This window comes from Poecilia latipinna, unplaced genomic scaffold (genome assembly GCF_001443285.1).
Source record: "Poecilia latipinna isolate Pla-1442-1.1 unplaced genomic scaffold, P_latipinna-1.0 Scaffold653, whole genome shotgun sequence".
Lineage (NCBI taxonomy): Eukaryota > Metazoa > Chordata > Actinopteri > Cyprinodontiformes > Poeciliidae > Poecilia > Poecilia latipinna.
The window spans coordinates 162,435-184,487 of NW_015113269.1; the positions used below are offsets into that span (position 1 = coordinate 162,435).

The 22,053-nt window shown below is 42.5% G+C and overlaps 1 protein-coding gene across 4 annotated transcripts in view; it reads right to left on the minus strand.

Annotated features, from left to right (window-relative positions):
* LOC106954394 (zinc finger protein 516) overlaps window positions 1-22,053 on the minus strand; it is a 60,340-nt gene that overhangs the window by 13,117 nt on the left and 25,170 nt on the right. For all 4 annotated transcript variants that reach the window (XM_015043861.1, XM_015043862.1, XM_015043859.1 and 1 more), the window contains exons 2-3: window positions 8,468-10,578; window positions 5,266-6,573 (exon numbers count right to left, since the gene is read on the minus strand). In XM_015043861.1, the coding sequence (XP_014899347.1) occupies window positions 5,266-6,573; window positions 8,468-10,214 (3,055 nt within the window). In that variant the 5' untranslated portion in view covers window positions 10,215-10,578. The remainder of the gene's footprint in view (window positions 1-5,265; window positions 6,574-8,467; window positions 10,579-22,053) is intronic.

Below are 22,053 nucleotides of genomic sequence, written 5' to 3' on the forward strand. Positions count from 1 at the left end.
GACAAAAACATAGACCATAATAAAAAAAAAGGAAAGTATGTTTTAGTAGTGCACCAAAAAAAAAAAAAAAAAAAAAAAACCCAAAAAATCTGAAAAGTGTGGTGTGCTTTTGGGTGGGCGATAAATCAGATCTCTAGATCTGATGTTGTAGCTGCAGCAAAAAGTGTTGACTGAGGGGAGATGTGATGTGAGCATGTGATATTTTTTTGATATTTTGTAAAAAGAAAAAAAGAACATAAAATGAAATCCATGTATCCATTTGTACCAGTCCATCACATCAAATCCCAATAAAATACGCTGACATGTGTAGTTGTAGCTACAGACGTTACAGGTGTATGTAGGCCAGTCACAATAACACATTTTCCTGAATGATAAATTGTCCCAGAATTCTATGCAATAAACAATAATGTTATTTTGACACCATTTTCAAGTCATATAACGGCAATGGCATAAGAATGCAACAATGCATTCTTACAGATCAATAAACTGTAAATTTTGATAAATATTTAACACTGAAACTGGAAGATATTTTAAATAAAATGAATTATGATCTCTATGACTTCATAATTCAGTTGTCGTTCAATAACAGGGCCAGTTGAGCCCAAAGTACAGGACTGAAGACTTTTGTTTTTGGTAAAAAGAAAGTGAGGAGAAAAATAAATAAATCATGCAAATGTAAATGATTGAGCTTGTTTTAATTGATTTATTGCTTACTGCAACAGGCCTAGATATATGAATACTTTTGGGAGGCACTGTGAGAATCAGTTCTTGTGAATCAATGGATCTGACTTTAAGATATATTTTTTTTCAACATGAAAAAAAAACTGGCGTTTCCCTAATTTCCGTTGTAAAATGCCACTTTTTGGAGAACGAACAAAAAAACCCAAAAAAAATCAGGAGCTACCGTAAACTTACAACCGATCCGAACACTGCTACAAGTGGGAAGGCAATGTCCACCATGTTTGAAGGAACCAAATGAAGACATAAAGGTCAGTAATGGACTCAATGTGTGTGTGCGTGTGTGTGTGTGCGTGTAAAAGCCTGGGTGATGCAGCGGACCTAGGTAGCATCAGCAATGGACTCGGGGAGGCATCATTAGTATGTCTAATGTGTCATTATGAGCGGCTCGCTCGGGGGGCTGGACTGCAGCTGTCACACAGCATCATCTCAGAGGCTGACAGCAACACACACACATACACACACACACTGCATAAATTACAGGCAATTAAAACGCCCCGGCTGTGATGTGCCCGCTCCGCTGCCCGCGTGTCACATGTCAGGTGTGTGTGTGTCGGTATGCGTACGTGTTTCAAGAACTGAGTGTGCGTGTTTGGTAGAGGGTGAGGCACATAGTCGGTTGCGCTAACGCTCACACACACACACATGCAGACAGTAACACTGATGTGTGGACACGCTAATGGACTTAAGCAGGAAGGAAGAAGGAACTTGAGAGAGAAACTTTATGCAAAATGCAAAGTAAGAGGTTATGTACAGTTTGTAAGGCTCAACATGTTTGCTTGAAACTTGAGTTGATCTAGGTGAAGAGTGCAAACCAGAAGTTTAGCTTATAGCATCCAGTTAAGTTCAGTTGACATTCTCCCACCTGAGCTGCGGGAAATCAGCAACTCCTCCAGAGTAACCATGAACCTATCTACTCCCAGCCCGTCAGTTCAGGTTGACGCTCTCGGCAGGTTTGCAGTTGTGCTATAGTCTTTCCATTTTGGCATGTACAAAGCTCAGGAGGTTGGTCTTCTGGTGCCGTTTGTTCTCCAATGCTCTTTAAGGATGCTTTCACACCTGATAGTCCGGTAGACTTGGCTCGATTGGGAACCGAAATTCTAACATTGTGGTTCTCTTTCACACTGCACTGTCAAACACTTTCAGCAACCAGTTTCCCTCCTCACCTGTGGTGGCGCTGCACCAAAAACCTTCAATGGTTTTTGCACTAAAAGCTATCAAAACCTTCAATGGTTTTTGGTGCAGAAGACATAAGCAAGTCTTTCTTCTTCTCGAAATGCAGGCAAAAACGGAGTGGTGTGACATTTTAGCAGTCCTTGGCAAAAGACTGAAAAATTTTTTCTTGCTAGGCGTTTTGTTTATTTTGGTTGTAAAATACCCACAATGCCCTGTGTTTTAGTCTTGCTTCCTGTGTTTGGAGCGGAATCCTGTCTGCTTGACATTCGCACATGAATTCACTGAAATGGGAGCTAGGTTTTTAGGTGGACCAGACTTTGCTTTTTGGTTTGATTGCGCATACACACTTCCCCAAATGAACCGGACTTTCTAGACAAACAAACCGGAGTTCTATTAAAGCGGACTAAACAGAGCTGTTGTGAATACGCCTTACAAAACCTCTGAGGCCTTCACAGAACTATTAAATTAAACAGAGGTGGATTTTATTTTCTCATTTCACAGCATTTGAAGGTAAATTGATTGCATCTGATTTTATTTAGAGCTATGGGAGTAAAGGGAGCTGAACACACATGCACTAAAAGCTATCATTTTCCTTCCAGTTTGCAGCTGTGCACTAATTTGTGCTGACCTGTGTCAATACTTTTGCCTGGCATTGAACTGACAGGCTCCAGGAGTCGGTTTTCAACATGAAGTAGGACTTTTTTTTTTTTTTGCATTTTCAAAACCCATTTTGATACCTTTTGTGTAACCAGCTCCATTTCTGCAACCAACGCTAGATTCTTATTTCCAGTCCGCTTTCAATATTGGAAGCAGAGGCAGCATTCGCATGGGGCATTTTAAACTTCTCGCATCCATTTAATGACATTCTGGACGTAACAGACACACACGCACCCACAAACACACACACGTACATTCCTATGACCTCTCTTGCTGATGGATAACAAGCCTGAGGCTTTGTGGCGCTTAATGCCTCCAAAGCCTCCAGCGGACGAGGATCGCCCCTGTGCGCATACCTGGAAAAGTACCTAGTAGCTGTTTATGAATGTTTCTGTGTTGGTAGGGGGCAGCGTGTGAATGGGGAGGGGGCACAGCAGGAACAAGGAGGACAGAGAGGTGGAAGAGGTGAAAGAGAGTGTGTCTGGCAGCCCGACTGCTGGCCTCTGGATACTCCACTTCTACTCTGGGCCGCCAGCCCTTCTCACTGACGCACTAATGAAAGACAAGACAGAGCTGGACAGAAAACACAAGCGCACCAACACATACACACACACACGCACACACACACACACGTACATGTCGGCATGTACTACAGAGGGAAACAGGAGAAAGACTCAGTTGCTCAAAAAAGGTCACTTTATAGCATGTGACTCAAAGGGCTAAGGCAGATGGTGACGATATGCGCCTGGACGGGTGACAGCGATGTCACACGTCTGCTCTGGGGCTGTTGTCTCTGACCCCTGGCTCCGTACAGCCCTGCTTGACCTCGGAGACACAACCCAAACTGGGCAAATATTACGGATGTTGAGTAATGACCATTTCCAAAGCAGCTGGTGGGGTAATTATTCTGTCTCATCTCTCTTGTTTTTTTTTTTGTTGTTGTTTTTTTTGGCCTCCCTTTTCTGTTTGTTCGCTTTCCTCTGCGCGAGTCTCTTCGTCAGGTGGAGAGCCGTGACCCAAACAGTTTGTGACAGCTTTCTGGAACAGTGGAGCGGGGGTCCGTGAATGCCTCGCAGACCTGAGAGCAGAAAAGGTTCTCTCGCGTCTTTCACAGTTAGAAAAAAAAAAAAGACAAATGTTATCTACGCACTACTACTGCTTTTACATCTTAAACCCAAGAACATTCAAGTCCAACCAGGAACTTCAGCACGCTTCATGGGGGTTTCATGTGATGGAACAACACAAAGGCGCACATTTCTGTGGAGTGGAAATGAAATGATGAGACAACCTGAGATTTTCATAGTAGACTTCAGTTACTACAGCTGGAAACCCTTTAGTCACATAAAGACAGTTACACAATCCACCTGCTATCACCTAAATAACCTTTCCAGGGTTAAATGATCAAGATGTAGAGAAACTCATCCATGTGTTTCTTTAGTTGCACTGATTACAGCTGCAGCTGATCCAGAACACCACTGCTCATGTTCTCACTAAAACTAGCGAGACAGAACACTTCCCCCCAGTTCTGAAGTCCTTCCACTGGCTTCCTGTAGCTCAAATAATAAACTTTAAAATACTTTTATCAGTTTAAAAAAAAATCCTCCCAATCCCTCTAGGGATAAAGATGGATGGAGTTTAAAAAAAAAAAATCACTGAACGGCTTAACACCACAATACATTAAAGATCTGCTGCTGCTGTATCAACCTTCCAGACTTCTCACGTCTTCTGGGTTCTGCCTCCCCAGAACCAGAACCAAGCATGGAGAAGCAGCATTCAGCTTCTATGCACCATAAATCTGGAACAAGCTTCCGGAAAACTGCAAAGACTGAACCACTGAGTTTCCATTTGAGTCCTAGTAATTGGAACGTCGAACAACATATTTGATGTGTATTTGCTTGATGATGGTGTTTGACAAAGTGAAATGGTTATTGCTTGTTTCATAATTGGTGACTGAAATAAGTGTCAATGGTGTAAGGTATTTTCCACTGCCTTGACTTGATAGAACTGTGAAGGAGATTCACAACTCAGCTGGCAGAATCAAAGAAAGTCATTTCTGAAGGAAGGTCATGAGAGTTTCTGCTTGAAGTTTGCCACATATCATGTGGGGGGACAAGTGGGTCAAAGCGATGCATTCAAAAAGTGATCTGGGCTTACATATGGATCGCTACGTCACCTCGTAATACCAACCCACCATGAGACACGTTGGTGGTGGTATTATCCTGAGGGTATGTTTTACTGCATCTACCAGGTAGAGTTTAGCTCCTTTCTGGTTACACCCACCATTTCCATCATGTTGACAGGAGCTGCAAGAGAGAAGCGCATACACCGGTAAGGTCTGCAGGAGGCGGTGTCGCTTCATCATTCGTGCACATCTACATTTTTGTAAAAGCCTGAGCACGGCGCGAGTGGCTCCTCGCCAGAAGGGCAGAGCAGCAAGGTAGCGGACTCTCTTTATAGATTTTTCTTCTGCCAGCTATTGTTGTTCGAAAGGGCTCAGAAGCAAGCCATCCAATTTCAGTAAACATTGCTTTATTCCTTCTGACACTTGACATTTTCTCTGAGATCAGCTCCTTGAAGCAACTTTTGTGTGAGCTGATGATGGGGAATTTCATGTGAGAAAGCGCTTTTCATCGTAGAAGCATAACAATTTGGTGTAAATGTATGAACAGAGTGTGATTAATGAGTAATTTCTACCTGTGGGGTCCATCAGAGAGTTGGCCGCACCCCAGTGGTGATAGAAAGGAGCCAGATCGTGCGGGTTGTATTTCTTAAGGTAGCCCAGGACCTCGGTTGACATGTCTGGTGTCTCTCCAATCGGCTCTTGCTTCACATCCCTACGGCTCTCTGACGGTATCGATGACGATGAGGGGGAGGAAGAGGCCTGCGCCACGGCTCCCTGTGTCTGGGAGATGCCGTAGCTGTGCGTTGTGGGCAAACAGTGGTTAATGGCGTTGGGTCTTGAAGGGTTTGGCCGACTGTGGATTTGGGAACTGGGGAGCGGTTGATGAGAGGAGCCCCGGGCTCGGCTGTACTCCGAGAGGCTGTGTTGGTTGGTCAGCATGAAGCCCAGACCCTCCTGAGGCATCATGTAGCGGTCTGCCATCCTGGCTGCTGCGGAAGAGCTGAGGCCTGATGCAGGCAGTCGAGAACGGCTCCCGGTGTTCTTCTCCGAAGAGCCAGAAGGTGCCTGAGTGCTGACACGGGGATAGATTTCCGCCTTGGGTCTGAAGCGCTGACTTTGGTCCTCCATACGTTTACTGGTGCTGCTGCTGCTGACTGGCCGAACGGGGACTCTCCCAACCTGCTTGCCTGATGCTGATGAAGAGATTCTTGAGGATGGCGTACAAGGCGTAGAAGATGATGACGGGGTGACTGCGTGACTGACCGGCCTGCTCTTTTTTACAACCTCACTGGTGCAGGTAGGAGGCCGCGTCCGCTGGCTCCGCACCGTCGGAGGGAGCGGCTGACATTCCTTCCCTTCCAGTACAGGTGGAGGCCCGGTGCGTCTCTTTGAGGACGAAGAGTTGTCCCTGGAGGTCTTAGAGTTGTTCTTAACAGCCCATTTCGGAGCCAGATTGGAGCTACTGCTGTTGATGCGGTGAGCCACTGTCTGATGCATCCAGAGCACCTCTGGGTAGCGGGTGGAGTGAGAGCAGAAGGAGCACTTATGGCTTGGGAGGTTCTTTTTATCTAAAGTTATAGAGGCTACGCCCCTGATCCCATTGGCTCTCACACATAAATCCATCGGGATCATGGTGGGATCAGATGAAGAAGGACGAGCAGAGAGATAAGCATTCGGAGAGGTTTTTAGCCCTGGAGTAAAAGCTTTCTTAAGTTTGGGATAACTGCTGAGGAACCCTCTGTCTGAGCTGGAGCTGGGACTGGGGACAGGGCTGGGTCTGTCTTTGGAGGCAGCCTGGTGTTGGACACGAACATGGGTGAAGTAGGCCTGTGACTCTGCGGTGACAAAGTCACAAAGGCTGCAGATATATGGCTTTTCATCTGTGAAGGGAAAAAAAACATAGTTACTAAAATCAGGCACTACAAACTAAACAATGTTTAATATACCACCTAACTCCGGCAACAATCCTCCAGATTTATCAGAATTTTGTCTGGATGTAGTTATAGTAAATAACCACCAGGGGTCAGTGTAGCCCAATATAAAATCTGATTTAAAGGTCACCTTAAGATTAGTTTCTAGTTCAACGCATAAATCAAACAATGAACACATTTGTTAGGTTTGTTGTAGCATGATGATAAATATTGATGGATATGACTTTGGATTTTTACTATATTTTTATCATTATGACTAGTAGTCATAATGATAATGACATTATAATAATAATTATAAATATAATAATATAATTATAATAATATAATTACATTGGCTATTATTATAACAGCCATTATAATTATTATTAGCATTATAATAACATGTCTTCTTCTTCTTCTTCTTCTTCTTCTTCTTATTATTATTATTATTATTATTATTATTATTATTATTATTATTATGTTTTTTAAGATCCTCTGCAGAAATTTCTATTGTTTTTTTGTTTGTTGTTGTTTACATCTGTTTCATTGAACTGATCAATTTCTCTGATGTGCAGCTCCCTCAATTGTCCACAAGGTGGCATTCACAGCCTTGTAATTGAAAAAAATGGTTTTCCACATTAATCAAAGTTTTCTTTAGACAGGAAACAAGTTCTTGTCAGAACTACAAAATACCAAGAGTAAGTCATTTAAAAAATGTCACTCATCAATACAAAAACAAATAGGAATATCAGGACATTGTGCACATTTGTAGACATACAGAGATAAACCAAGAAGAAAAAATTATCTACACTTCAACCTACTACTAGAAAGGAGATGCCCCTGCCTGGGAATGCCCAAGTGCAACAACCCCTTTTGTTTGTTTCCTCTCATGTTGCTAACTCTCTCTCACAGCAGTCTGTTTTAACATCAACATAAAAGGATGCTTAAGTAGCTGAAAGATATAACAGTAAGTGAAAAGCACATTCACACACAGATCTGAAGGGGGAGAGAAGGGGGGTTAGTTTCCTGAGACAGGAAGACCTGAAATAGCACACAGCTCAATTGGGCCTGAAGAAATGTTGCAGCTATTTTAGAATGTCAGCACCAGCTGGGAAGAGTGGAGACGATCGCTTTGTTTCTTTGCTAATATAAACAAATGCATCAGGTTATGCAGAAATATTAAGAAAAAACATATATTACAATCCATCGTTGAGCATTTTTCAGTAATGGTTACGTTTTCTTTTGTCTTTCCTTCTTTATTTTTCTATTTACGCCGTAGTGTCACTAGGCTACAAAGGTCGTTAAAAATGATTAGCATTCCAAAAATGCCTTTTGTGCTGCTGAAGTGCCATCAGGAAGAAGAGCCACAGTTAAGCTGCGAAGTTTACAGCAGGTTCATATTACATAATAATGTCAACAAACTGTCCAGCAGGACTGGAAGCTGTCCTATCTGTTTGATAGTGTTTTTAAACAGCACTTTTTTTTTTAAAGTGTAACTCACACTGATGAAGTTTGGACATTTCACCACATGGTGGCTCCAGTGCCCACTCCAAAGAGACTGATAAGCCGAGCATTCTTCATCATTAGTTGTTTACATCAGAGTGACAGAGGTATCGAATGGGAGACTTAATGAGGTCTACAGTCCTTTCTGCAATTAAAACTGCTGACAGAGTTTGTTCCAGTTTCAACAACTAATGCAAAGCACTAGAAGCCATAACGTAAGGCAAGTACTTACTAGCAAATCCTTTTTATTCATCTGTAATGACAGTGTTATTTTTCTTGTTACTGTTTTCTACCACTGTAATGTAAAGGATATTTGTTGTGTATAAAGGAGAACCGAAAAAGTCAAAAGTTACCGACTAACCTGCAATTTCCCCAGAGTTTGAGGTTCCCATCTCGGAAGCCTGATCTCCAAGCGTCGACGCAGGTGGAGAATCTCCATACCCTGGGGTGCTGGGTCTGCTTGGGGAACCGGACTCCGGGTCACTGGTGGGTCCCCACTGATCGTCCCTTCCAGTTCTTTCCTTGTCTCCCGCTGGTGCCCTGCCGCCATCCTTCCTATGAACCCGCTGGTGAACGATCATCTGATGGCGGCTGCGGAACATCTTGCCACACTCGAAGCACTCTTTGCCTTTGGAAGAAGACTGGGACGGTCGCCGTTTGTCCTGTCGACTTGAGGGGCGGTACTCTGAGTCGCTGAGGCTCTCCGGTGTCCTGTCGCCTGAAGATGTGTGGCTTCCCAACCCTGAGCTGCTGCGTCTCCCTGAGCTGCGTTTTTCTTGGCCTTGCAAGACATAACGGCTGTTCTCCTTCTCATAAACCACTGCGGCATCGGTAAGGGCTTCGTCCTCCATGCTCCCTCCGCTATATGAAGCTTTGTAACTTGGCTCCACTGGCTCCACAACTCTTCCTTTAGTGGCTAATTGCCAAGCCTGGTAGCTGCAAACTGGATCTAATTCTGGAATCCTTTGACCAAGAGTCCTTTTCTCTCTGTCCTCTTCTTCACCCGGCGTCTTTCCCTCAACGCATTGTAGGTTAAAGTATTCCAGGAGACGTCTCTTCGCAGCTGGTGAATCCTCATCATCAGTAGACCTGCAGTGAACTGGGGATTTTCTGCCACAATTAGGACTGTGAACTTTATCGTGGGCTCTCAGGCTTTCTTTGCTGTGGAAAAGGTTTCCGCATTTCGAGCACATCTGATAGACAGATGTAACAGAAGTTGTCGTTATGTCGGGATCCTGTGCTACGTCATTTATAGTGGTGGGAGGCTCTGCCGAATCTGCTTTAGAGCGAGACCTGGACCTGGTATTGTGGGTTTTCATATGAGACTTGAGAAACCAGGCTTCGCGGAACCTTCTTCCACATATTCGGCAGCAGTGGTCAAGGATTCCAGCGTGTTTCTTCATGTGTGACTTCAGAAACCAGGCCTGGCTGAACACCTGGCCACACGTCTCGCAGGGGAACGTCCCATCGCTTTGCGGCTGGACGGTATCAGGCTCGGTAATGACCTCTTCCTTAACCGTGACCGTGTCCTCTTCTGCGTCTGCTGTTATGTGGACTTTCTCAATGTGGCTCAGGAGCTGGTCTTCCCGCAGGGCCTCGTACCCACAAAGGCGGCAACAATACGGCCGCTGGTTGCTGACAGACTTTTCTCTTTTCATGCTCCGTGCAGGCATTTTCCTTCGACTCTCCTCTCCGACATCCCCGTTGACCATCTTGTTGCAGGCAGAGCTGCTCTTAGTTGGACTGGTGCCTCCGTCCAGACCCTCGGAAACCTTCATCTCCTCCTCCTCTGCTCCGCCCTCTTCGTCCTCATTAGAGTGGTGGCTGGACAGCGTGCCCAGTTTGTGGCTGCGGATATGGACTTTGAGGTTGCCCTTCTGAGATGCCCTGTGGTCGCAGTAGGGACATTTATAAGGGCGTGCGCCCGTGTGGCGTCTCATGTGCTGCGAGAACGAGCTGAGGAAAGGGAAGCTGCGTCCACAGATGTTGCAGTTGTATGCCTCTGGGATTTTGTCATCCTCACCTTCAAACTCCTTTTCAGTGTTGGCTTTTTTGCCAGTCAGCTTCTCCTGCGTCTCCATCACCTCTACACTGTCTCTAGGATTCATGGTATGGATGAAACCCCCTTTTGTACCTGGTTGTTCACAGGTTCAGAAACATTGGAAATCACTGCTATCTAGAGAAGTACATCTAGGGATGTATATCTGTATCAGTCCTGTCAGCTAAAACGCCACACTCAGATCTCAAGATACTAATAAAGTCAATGAACTGTGTACCTCACTGCTCAAGTAAAAACTCAACATATCAGTTTCTTTTTCAGGTCCTCATGGCCATTGTCGATTAAGGGGATTTTTCTCGGGTTCTGCTGATCCACAACACTTTTTGTACTCCTTGTTCTGGTTCCGTTAGCCTTAGTTCTAGTGTATTGTGTATTTCCACACATGTGTCACAGTGAAATTTCCACCACAGGACCTGCAGAGTTGAAAGGAGACAAAAGAGGAAAAAAACAGGGAAAATTGTTAGTAAATCTGTGTCACTTTAGCTTCAAAATCAATCAAACTAATCTGATATTTTAATACGTAGAGAGTTGGTCCAAAAATATGTATTGTTGGCAAAATCTGCAAGCTGTTTGCTTTATTCTAGGTAGATCAAAGAGCAAAACTTGAGAATCATTGTAGGTCAAAACACACATTTGCAGTGGTAACGTAAAACACGGCCAATAAACACCAAGCAAACATACAAAGCCAATAAAACGGAGTTTAGACAAACTACTCTCAAACTAGTGTTGTGCACCGCTGCTATTCAGGTCTATGCGGTGGCTCTGTGATTGTGCCTTAGTGGTGCACGGCCTGGGGGGGGGGGGGTTGGAGGGTCTTGATGCCACAGCGGCTGAGTCAACACTTTACACAATCAGGGTGATGGCTGAGGTGAGGGGGAATGGTAGTTGTGTGCACATCAGCAAGATCAGCAGCAGTGCCACCCTATTCCCTCCCCGCTCCCCTCCCCTCCTCGCACGCCTCCATCAACTGACGCTATCACATGACAGGGATCTTAAGTACACAACAGGAAGTGGCTCTTCAGACAGTTTGCTTTGCTCCGTTTCTCAAACGGGAGTCTGAATGAGGTCGGGGCACGAGTCAAACAGAAAGAGAAATACAGATAGGCATTGAGACTTCAACAGCGTTGACTAATTTCACGCCACCAGAGCACTTTTTACTCAGTAAACGGTCGGACTCCTCAACACCATGTTGTGATTTGTGCAATTTTTTTTTTTTTTTTTTGGTCTGAGATTAGCCAGATTAAATGTGAATCTCATCATTTTGCTTCATCTAAAAGTTCATTTATGACCATTCAATCGATCAAACCGGCACATTTTACTCGTAAAGTCAGCAATTCTCATCACTAAACAATGGAAACGTTAAAAGAAATTTCCACGGGAAGCCTGCCTGTGCGCGTGGACTATATGAAATGTGACTGACAACATTATTACAGGCTATTACACAGAGTGTCAGAACCCATAAGCTCAGTTACTGCCAGGCTCTAATTACAAGTGGATAATTGATCATAATCACAAGAGGATAAGGTGGGGGAGGAGAACAATCATATGTCTTAAATTCTTGCAATGAAAATGACTACCCTTGCACCAGAGCCTCTTATCTATCTAGTCTGGTACAGGCTGCTGGAAAGCGCCTCAGTGGCATACTGGGATGGTTACTTCCAACAGGCGAGAAGCGCCACCGCCAGGAGTGCAGATGTGGCTGACATTCTTTAGAAACAAAGTATGTTATCAAATCCAGACCTCTTAAGTTACTGAAGAAAAAAGATCTAAAGAGAAAAGAGTCCAGTTTAAAGCTCCCTTTAAACTGTCAGTGAGTCCTAAAAGAGCGCATGAATCGAAGTGGCTTTCAGATTTTCACCTTCGTGAAAGGATTTCTCAACTACTGTCAGACTGGTTTGCTTTTCACTCTTTCAACCCAAATTATTTTCCCAAAACTGACGAATTGTCACTCAGGTGTCCCACAAAAACAAAGTGATACGAAGAGACAGCTCGTTGGTTTTCAAGTATGTGGTTCTGTTTAAAGGGTCTACGCAGGTGATGCATGCAGTGGATAATTTTCTCTTGTCTTCATTGAGATTAAATCTAGATTAGCTTGTCCCAGAGTCTAAAGCCAACACCTACTCACAAGAGGAACCAAGACGAATGCACACTTCTTGCTTCCTAAAGCGACTCGGATTTAACAATGTTATAACAGTTCATGTGGACGCCACGTCAGGGAACATTTTAAAGTGATGCCATGTTTGCATTGGATGGGTCTTTGCAAAGAAGCCATCATTTATTTAAATGGGAATTTGAGGTAGGGGGCAGTGCACCACAAATTATCTTCCTGTCTGAAACACATAATCAGGACCAAAAAAAGTGAGGCGTTTTCAGTTACATATAGCAATAAAAACAATGTAAACAGCAAAAAAATATTACAGTGGTTTAAGTTATTGCTGGTTTTTTGCTTTCGCATCAGGGAGCCAGCGTGATCAGAAACAGTCTGTGTTCTGTTCATGCTCCACACAGGAAGATCATCGATGACGCATCACCTCCAGCCTCCGTTTTCCATGTGAATAACTTTTGGATTCGGTGTAAATAAACACGCATGTCGAACTTCCATTAGCTGGTCGTTTCTGGTGGTAGAATATTTATACTAATGCCAGGGAAAAGTCAGAAAGCTGATTTTCTTCTGCATTGTATTAAGATCCATATTTGTGATCTGACCTGCTTACAATTTCCAACACAAGTGAAATAAAGTTATAAAAATGGCCTTTAAAGGAATAAGTGGATCTGTCCATCTGTTTCATATGCCAAATTACTAATTCTGAGAAAGCAAATGGTTGGTGGCATTTTTACTTCTGCATATGAGAGAACTAAATATATTTTTACATATTTATGTATAACCCTTATTAGGAACACATAATACGCTGCCATATGTAATAATATCCAGTTTATGGCATATTCTTACACTGTAAATTTAAGAAAAAAAAATACTTTTACTGGTAATACATACTTAATAAATTCAGAAATAAAGTATCTTTTGCCAATATGGCTACATTTTGTCAGATATAAAATCTCACAGATTTTCCATAGGCGTTAGCTCTGGAGACTCAGTTGGTTTTTAGAAGAACGTTGATTATTTTATGTCTCTGCTTATTTGGCAATTTTAAATTCTTATACTTTTAAAATGAAAAGTCCATCAGAACTACGTTGAACATGAGCTGATCAAAGAGGCCAAAGTTTCAAATAAGAAGAACCACTGACTCGTCCACAGCATCACATATGTTCCCCAGCATACGTAACAGTGGGTGTTAGGTGCTTTTCTGCATCGTCGTCCCAGATCCACTTTGAGTTTTTGTTCCTGAAAAATTCACCCTTCGCCTCAACTGTCCAAGCCACAGTCTTACAGTGAAATTCCTGGCAGCGTTTGGTTAACTTCACAAGTTTACATTCGTGATGGTGGGGCAGAGAGAGCTGTTTTAAGTTTTCCAAAACACAGAACTGTTCTCTAAAAGTGAACTTTAGGGATTTGTTTTACTTCCCTTATGGTCCTGCTGTCTGTGGGTGGCGACAAGATAAAAATGGATCCTTATCCGTCATTATGTTTCAATTTGCTTTCAACTTTTTAATTTTTTTCAATGAGTAGCTTTTTTTCCCCTCTAATAATAATTTCCTGAATTTTGAAGACCAATCACACACCTCGCTTTTGAATGGCATGTTTTCTTGTGCTTCCCATTTTGAAGAGTGCCTAAGACAGACAAGGTTTAACAGTCACTTACAGACTTTAACAGACTTTAAAAATTTCCATAATAAAAAAAAAGTGTATTTCCATATTTGTTTTATTAGAAGTGTTTCAATAACTGGGCATAAAGAATTTTATAAAAAAAAAAAATAAAAAAAAATAATCTGGGATTTTTCTCTCCAACTAAATGTTCCTAAATTTCAGATTTTTCTTGCATTTTCAGTGAGATTATGCTACTGCAAGAAATAACATACAACAGTACAAATAAAAAAAATAAAAGAATCCAATCACTCCCCATTCCATCTGCTCTCTGTCTCCACATCCTAATGTTACTCGTTTCTTCTGCTTCTGGTGCTAAAAAAAAAAAAAAAAAATCAGGGGATAATGATCTTATTTCCCATTAAATAGCCTCACTGACCAGTGTTCAGACGATGCAGCAGTAAGCCTGTCCTCCACCAGACAGTCACGTGCAAATTGAAATGTAATCAGATTATCCACCAGAGGGGAAACAATGTGGGCCCCTGAAAACTGTGGCTAAAGAGAGAAAAAATAAATAAATGGCTTACAGAGAGTGTGTGTGGGGGGGATTGTCCAGGAGAGATGAACAAGATTACTAATCACTGGAGTCATCAAAAACGAGAAGATGTTTCAAAATATTAACCAAAAACAAAAACTGCTGGGAAACCTGTTTTTCTTTTATTAAAAAAAAATAAAGCTTCTTCGGAAGTCTTCCATGCAGAGACAGCTGAAAGAAAAAGGTAAAATAAATAAATAAAACTGGCCGTGTTTAACCCTAACTGGAGCGGCAATTGGTCTTTTACTTCGGAGTGTAAAGGTTCCACCCATCCCAACATTTAACACCTGTTTCTCTGAGCCTGCAGGGAGATAATCATCCTGAAACACAGTGACCTATCCAACCTCAGCCGAGCACCTTGTCACTAATGGACACTTGAGCAGGCCTATCATGAGTCACCGGGAATGAATGGAGCCCTTCGCTCAGTTGATGATGACTGCTGTGTCAAACAAAAACAAACCACAACCCCCGGCCACCCCGCCCCTCCTCTCCCTCCCCTGCCCCTACCACCGCCATCCGAACGAGCTCAGGCTCTCTTCTGCCCCACTAGTCGAGCGCCGAGGCGCAGTGGGCGGAGGAACAGGAGAGAGCAGGAAATCCGTTCGGATTTTTCCCATCCATAAGTGGGCCGATACGAAGCAGGCCCGGCTATTTCTGTTTGGGGCGGACTTGTGAGGTCCACATCTGGAGAGAATCTTGAAACGAGCACCGTTAAATTGTCCGTGAAGCTCAGAAGAGGACCCGTTTACAGTGTTACGTTTGTGTTTGTTTTTACCTACTCTTAACGCTCCGGGCCAGTTTGCCCCTTCACCAGTTCATACAACTACCCACCATCTCATTCCCTCCTACGTCCATAAACAAAACTTCTCATACCCATGTAATTAAGGCATTGCTTCTTTCTGCTTCAATAAAACAATAAAAAATAAAAATAAAAAAAAACATTACATTACACACTCTTAGGCCTGTCATGATAACAAACAAAAAATCGGCCCAGAAATTATTGCGATAAACAATAATATTATTGTTTTGAGATCATTTTCATGTAACATAAAGGCATAATAAAGCGAGTACACCCTGTGAAAGAGCAACCAAGGCCGAAACAATAAATACAATACATAGTTAAGTCTCCCTAAACAAACTTCTTCTGAGGCTTCTGAGATTCAGCCTTTGGTAGAAAGAGAGAAACACAAGAAAAACATGCAATCATGCAAATGATTGAGCTTGTTTTAATTTATCATGAGACGGATTGATTTATTGCTTATTGTAACAGGCTTACACACTACTCCCATTTATCTTGGTTCTGATCTCTTGTAGGGACCAGGTAACTCTTAGAAAACATCACGAAATCAGACTAGAGATGGAACACTCAGACGTTTTGTCAACCAGAAATTAGTCAGAGCCCGTTGCAACCTCCTGCTGTTTCTTGTCTGTCACTTCATGAGTCACATTTTCCAGAAACACAGATATTGAACTGCTGAACACATTCGCCTGCATCAGATTCCTTTTCACATCGTGGAGAAACCCGCGCTCCAACTAACTGCTCAACTTAATCCAAACTACAAGCCCCCATCAAGGACATTAACACTTGTAGGAAGGGTTGTCTTGTCGCCCGACACCTACTTCTTGCGTTTTCTCCATACGTAAGTGCTTAGCTGAAGCAGAACTTCTCAATAAGGTTTTCTTTTTTGTTTGCAAATTTCTGCAAGAAAAATATGGCCAGACTGTTACTGATTTCCTTTACGAAATCTTTAACCAGTTGCCCTAAAACAGCTCATTTTCATTTCGGAGCCACATCAAGATCATTAGTGTCCTGAGGCAGAATGTGTCGAGGTACTAAAAACTAAAATAGACCTTTCTCTGCATTTGATGTGTACTTCTAATGTTAGATATTTAACACTGAAGTAATTTGGCACTGATTTAGTTTTGGCCCGCTGGACTTGAGTTTGACACGTACCCTAAAAAACCTCTGTAGTACCAAAAAATGCATATCAAGAATTAGTCTTGGTATTAGAATCAAACTATTAGCTTTGTGACAGTCTCACTTGTCAGAACACACACAAAAAAAACAAGTTTTCAACATTTCTCTACTATTATTATTATGAGAGAAGCATGAAAACAACTTGTTGCCAAAAAGACGTAACATCACAACCAACTGCTTGATAGTGCGTTTCCCTCGAGGCATAAACTCGGGGAAAAAAACCTCTGCTGACTCAACAGCTCCCTCTAGAGGGTTCAGATTTTGCTTCCATATGTTGCAGGAAGTTGGCAAGAGGACATCCCAGTACGGACGTCTTTTAAATGAAGTTTTACTCGAAAGGTTTCTGAAAGTGAAATTCTCCTTTCGTTCTGTTTGTTTGTTTTCTGATAAAAACTCTGTCCTGCAGCCAGGCTTCGTCCTCCATCATGGCAATCATCTCAAAAGGAAGCTCTGGCACAAATCTCCTGCACCCCCGGGGTGTGGGGATTGGCTCTCATAACACACTGGCTCACTCACTCTGTCACCTTATCATTGGTAACGACTCCAGGTTGTTCTCGTGGGGGTCATCCTTTAGCCACGACGGGATCTTTCTTCCTCCCACACGCGTCAGCGCGGAGGATGAGGAACGCTATAAAAAAGATACGCAATTGTGGGTTGAGGGGGGGGGTAGCAGAGACTGAAAGCTCTGTTGGAACAGCAACACAAACGCACGCACACGTCTGAGGGAGCTGAAAAATCAAGATGTAAAACAGAGGGGGCTTTTAATTTTGTGCGTGCACGTCTTTTCAAAGTCCACGAACACACACTGCGGGCTGTTGACAGTGTTTCATACAGGCAGCATTGAAAGCTTGGTCAGCTGTACAGAGGTTCACACACAAACATACATTGCTAGATACATAGAGCACTTCACACACACACACACACACACACACACACACACACACACACACACACACACACACACACACACAAAAATCCTGGCTCTACTCTCTACAGTTGCTCATAAAGTGGAGACATTCACAAAGACAGAGGGGATCTATGGAGTACGGAGCACACATACGCATACACACGCAACAACTCAGTGCATAGGCAGTGTATTCTCAGACCAATCAATAATCCATTATGAACAAACTGCTCTTCACCTCCCGCCCCGTTCAAAACCAGCAGACAAAGAGGTCTGCTGTACGCTCCGCAATGAAGAGAGAAAAGGAAAGCACAGCTGGAAAGATCTGCCAAAAACACACACAAATACACGCCTACAGGCTGTTGGCAAAACACACACATGCACACACACGCACACATGCACTGAAAACTTTATTAAGGCCAACAAATGTGTCATGCCATGGAAAAAAAGCAAAATACAAGGAAGGCAATCTGCAAATGTGGCTTTCAGAGAACCTCCTGCATCTTTGGTGTTGATTCCCAAACATCTGACAGATTCAGAGCTGTTTCTGTTTTGCAGTAGAGACGCATGAAGTCAAACTGCAGGGAAGCGAGAGAAAGCAAGACTGCAATATTAGAGATTCTTCCTGCCCACAGCACTGCCAGCACCAATGACTCTCCGAAGATATTTGGATGCTATGAGTTACAACAGCGTCATTTGGGGTAAATAAGCTATTTTTTGACATTCCGCAGGTAACAGGAAGGCTTAATGTAGTACATCAACATTTCATGGTTTTACCTTTTAGAGGTTTCAGCTTCTGTCTCTTGTGGCAGATGTTAGATTTAGAAATGACTGAGACTTTCTTTGAAATCTCAGAGTAAAGGTATCCAGAGGGCAGCATGTGGCGACCCGTTGATAGAGACTATTAGCCCTCGACAAAGTTAACAGAATTGTGCAAAGGGAAGATATGATATGAAACATTGTACATTTAATATCTGTCATAAAAAGCTGCTGCATGTTAGTCTTCCATTTTTATTTTTATTTTTTTTGGTAAAAGAAGCGATAAAACCCAACAAAATCAGTTTTTTTGTGTTTTCCAGAACAGGAGACCAACGGCAACACACCGAGGAGTAAATTAGCCTTGATCAGATCTGATGGCGATGGTCATATTCTTCTACTTTGTTTTATCACAGAAAAAGCTTCGTGTTAAGACTCAAACTTGACTCCTACACAGGTTCCAGTCTTGAACTCGATCGTTGACCACTTTGGATCCACTTTCAGCCGAGTTATACGATGGTTTTCCTCCTTTACGCCCCGCTGTGTCAGAGCAGGTCATTCTCAGAAGCAGGAAAAGCAGTGGGGGGGCTCTGTGGCATTGTTGGGGTCTCCATTTCCCATCCCTATTCCTGGTCTCATCTCTGCCTACCCCCACCCCTTAAACCGAGCCAGAACAATGGAGTGAGTCCACGCTGTCTGTCCCCCCCCCCCCCAACCCGCACCCCTCACGCCCCCGCCCCGATAAATAGCCTGAGAGGGGATCCTGCTTGCCCTGTTCTGTTAGCGTGAGAAGGGAGAGAGTCCATCAAGTCTCTGTTTGTGTGTGTGTGTGTGTGCATGTGTGTGTGTGTGTGTGTGTGTGTGTGTGTGTGTGTGTGTGTGTGTGTGTGTGTGTGTGTGTAGAAGATGGCAGGTGTTTTAGTCAACCCTGTCCTGTTACATGCTGGTGGGTTTGCTGGATGGATTTAAAGTACTCGACTCAATACCATAAAAAGTGAGTAAATAAAGGACTTTAGACAAAACAAAAAGTCTGAAAAATGTTAAGCTGTAAAAAACACAAACATTTAAAACTTTTTCTTTTCTTAAAGTATTTTTTCTATACCTCCAACATTTTAGTAATCGAGCCTAAGCGATACCTGCCGGGACAATTCTGCTTCGTTTTCAGCCGACAACCACTGCCTTTTCTCAGGGGGCAAACCATCTTCAGCTTTCTCTGGGATTCACAGTGTGTTTGCATATAAGTGTGTGTGATGTGTGTGTGTGTGTGTGTGTGTGTGTGTGTGTGTATTTCCCTCCCCCCTCCTTCTCAAACTCTGCCTGTTTTTCTCACACTGCTCGTTAACCCCTGGTTGCTCCTAACTAAAAGGACTCTGCGCCACAACAGCCACCCCACTCCTGAACCGCAGCACTTTGTCTTTTCTCAACTGCATAAAATTCAAAAGTCATTTTTAATTAGTTTGGAGTCCAAATGGCAACAAAACCCCACACCCTTAAATCTCACCAGCCAAAAAAAAACAAAAAAAACCAACAACAAAAAACCCCCAAAGTCCAAGAAATCTTAATCCTGAACTGCTGGGCTGGATGTTCTTAACCAACTGTGTCTTTTCTTTACTTTCTTTACAAAAAAAGACATTTCTTGGATATTCATACTCTAAGTGATGAAAAAAAGTATTTACCCCACCACAGATTTCTTCTTTTTGTTGTTGTCACACTTTAACGTGTCAGAGTGGTTGACGAATGTTAACAGAGATGGTTTTAGTATATGATTTTTGAAAGATGGTGTATTTTCGTAAAATCATTTTTCTTAGAAAACGACATTGTTCTAAATGTTGAAACTGTCACTATGTCCTAACAGTACGAGAAAGATAGTTTGTGAAAAAAATAAAATAAAATTGAGTTCCCCCTGCCACCTTCCTGTGGTCCTCCTCTCATCTGTAGGTAAGATATTCTTTTTCTCGAAGCTCATTTTAGTTTTATGGCAGATGTAATGGGACTTCAAAGGATTTCCACTTGTGCCAAGTCAACAGAATCTCTTCCCAGAAGTCTAAGGAGTCATTAAGATGCTTTTTCTGGTAAATGTCAGAAAGACCTGTGTGTTCGTTCTGGTTAGCAGTGCTTAAAACTGTTTAATTGAAGCCATTTCTGTCCATTCTTCTGAACCCTGGGCACTGAGTAGTTGCAGGCGTGGTTCCCAAACTCTGGAGTACAAAAGCCTCAGTAATGTCATTATAACCCTTTCCAGACTTATAAATGTTAATAAATTTATTTCTCATCTAATCTTGAATTTCTTTGCACTGGGGCATGAAGCGTCACTTCATGAGATCCTTCAGTCTACTTCGAGATGTTAGCGATCGATCAAGGGATTTCTTGATTATACAATTGAGGTGCTAACCAGGCCTGGTTATGGTTTGTGGAAGTGAAACTAAACAAAGCGATTATTACTTATTCACCCAGGACTGAATTCGTGTGGATATCTTTTTCCCTTTCATAATTGCTCAAAAACAATGTTTTTGTGTTTTCACAGCACTGTAATGGTTCTGTGTAAGGAAATGTTAACGTTTTCTTTTTCTTATTATTATCCTACATTAAAAGTGAAGGCAGTACAGACTGGAAGAAGAAGACGGAGCATGAGCAAGAGCGCAACAAGAGTCCGGTTAGTGGACAGGCCGATCCTCGTAATAGCTTCTGATTTAAGTCTAAATTGAAACACCTCCTTCTGTTTTCACATCACTCCCCCCTGTCCACTTTGGTTTTGGCTGAACTTCCTCCTCTTCTTCCTCGGTGCGCCTCCTCATCTGTCTGCTGCTCCGAACGGCCCCTGCAGCTAATCCTAAATCAGTCTTTCTGAAGTGTAATTAGACCAAAGACCTCAACTCTGGCCACTGGTTTGTCAAGCTGTCGCACTTTCTGATGAAAGTGCTTCATTTTGTTGCTTTCTGAGGCCGGATTGTGAAGTTGTGAAGAGATATTATACATGGTATAAAGTCCATGGATACTTTGTTATGTAACTGCAACTTAGTGGCTCATTCGTGTCATTTTGTTACACCTGATTCTCATTTTAAAAGAAGAGACCAACCTAAATTATGCTGTATTAATCAGAATGAAACAAAATTTTAGCATCATTCTTTCTACTAGAAAAAGGATGGGAAGCCCCATTTTATGTTTTCAAATATATAAAATGAATAATTTTACATACATACCATAGATCTTAAGAAAGTATGTTTATACTTTCTCACAAATTCAAGTTTGAATTCCACAAATTATGTTTTATTTGTGCTTGTCTCAGCATAAAGTGGTCCTAAAGCCAGAAAAGCTTCAAAAATAACAAAACCTCAATTTAATAAAAGTTTTAAAAATCATAAGCTGCATTTTAAAGAGTCACTGTTCATTGTATCACTTAAAGTTTATATTTAAACAGTGAAAAGCATCTATTTCAGATTTTAGCGCATATATTTCAGCTGACTGAAATGAAGTGCTGAAGCATTCGCATTAGCATTAGAGGCTAACGGCTAGCTTGTCATGTCTGCTTCTTTCTTGTCTGTCACCATTTCTTTTCTCTCACAAACAACTAAAAGGTAGTTTTGTCCGACAGCACAAGACATCTTGGTTAGCTAGCTCTGTTGACACATTTGGGCTACGTTAGAGCCACTTCCTTTTATACTCCAAAATAAGACGGCGTGTCCAAATTCGGGGGTTGAATCCTTTGAAGAACCCGGCCAGCCCGGTCGACAAGTAAAGACCAGAAGTGAACGACTGTAAAAATTGGACGGTCTAGCCCTCAGATTTATCCCGTCACCTAGCAACTGCAACAGTGCTAAACACAAGCTGGTAAAAACGGAGCTTTCATTACATATTTAATCCTTTTTAATTCATTTATTTCGTTATCTAATTTAATTACATCAAAACATGTATATTTGTGCACTTCTGTAGATCTCAATCATAGATACAGCAT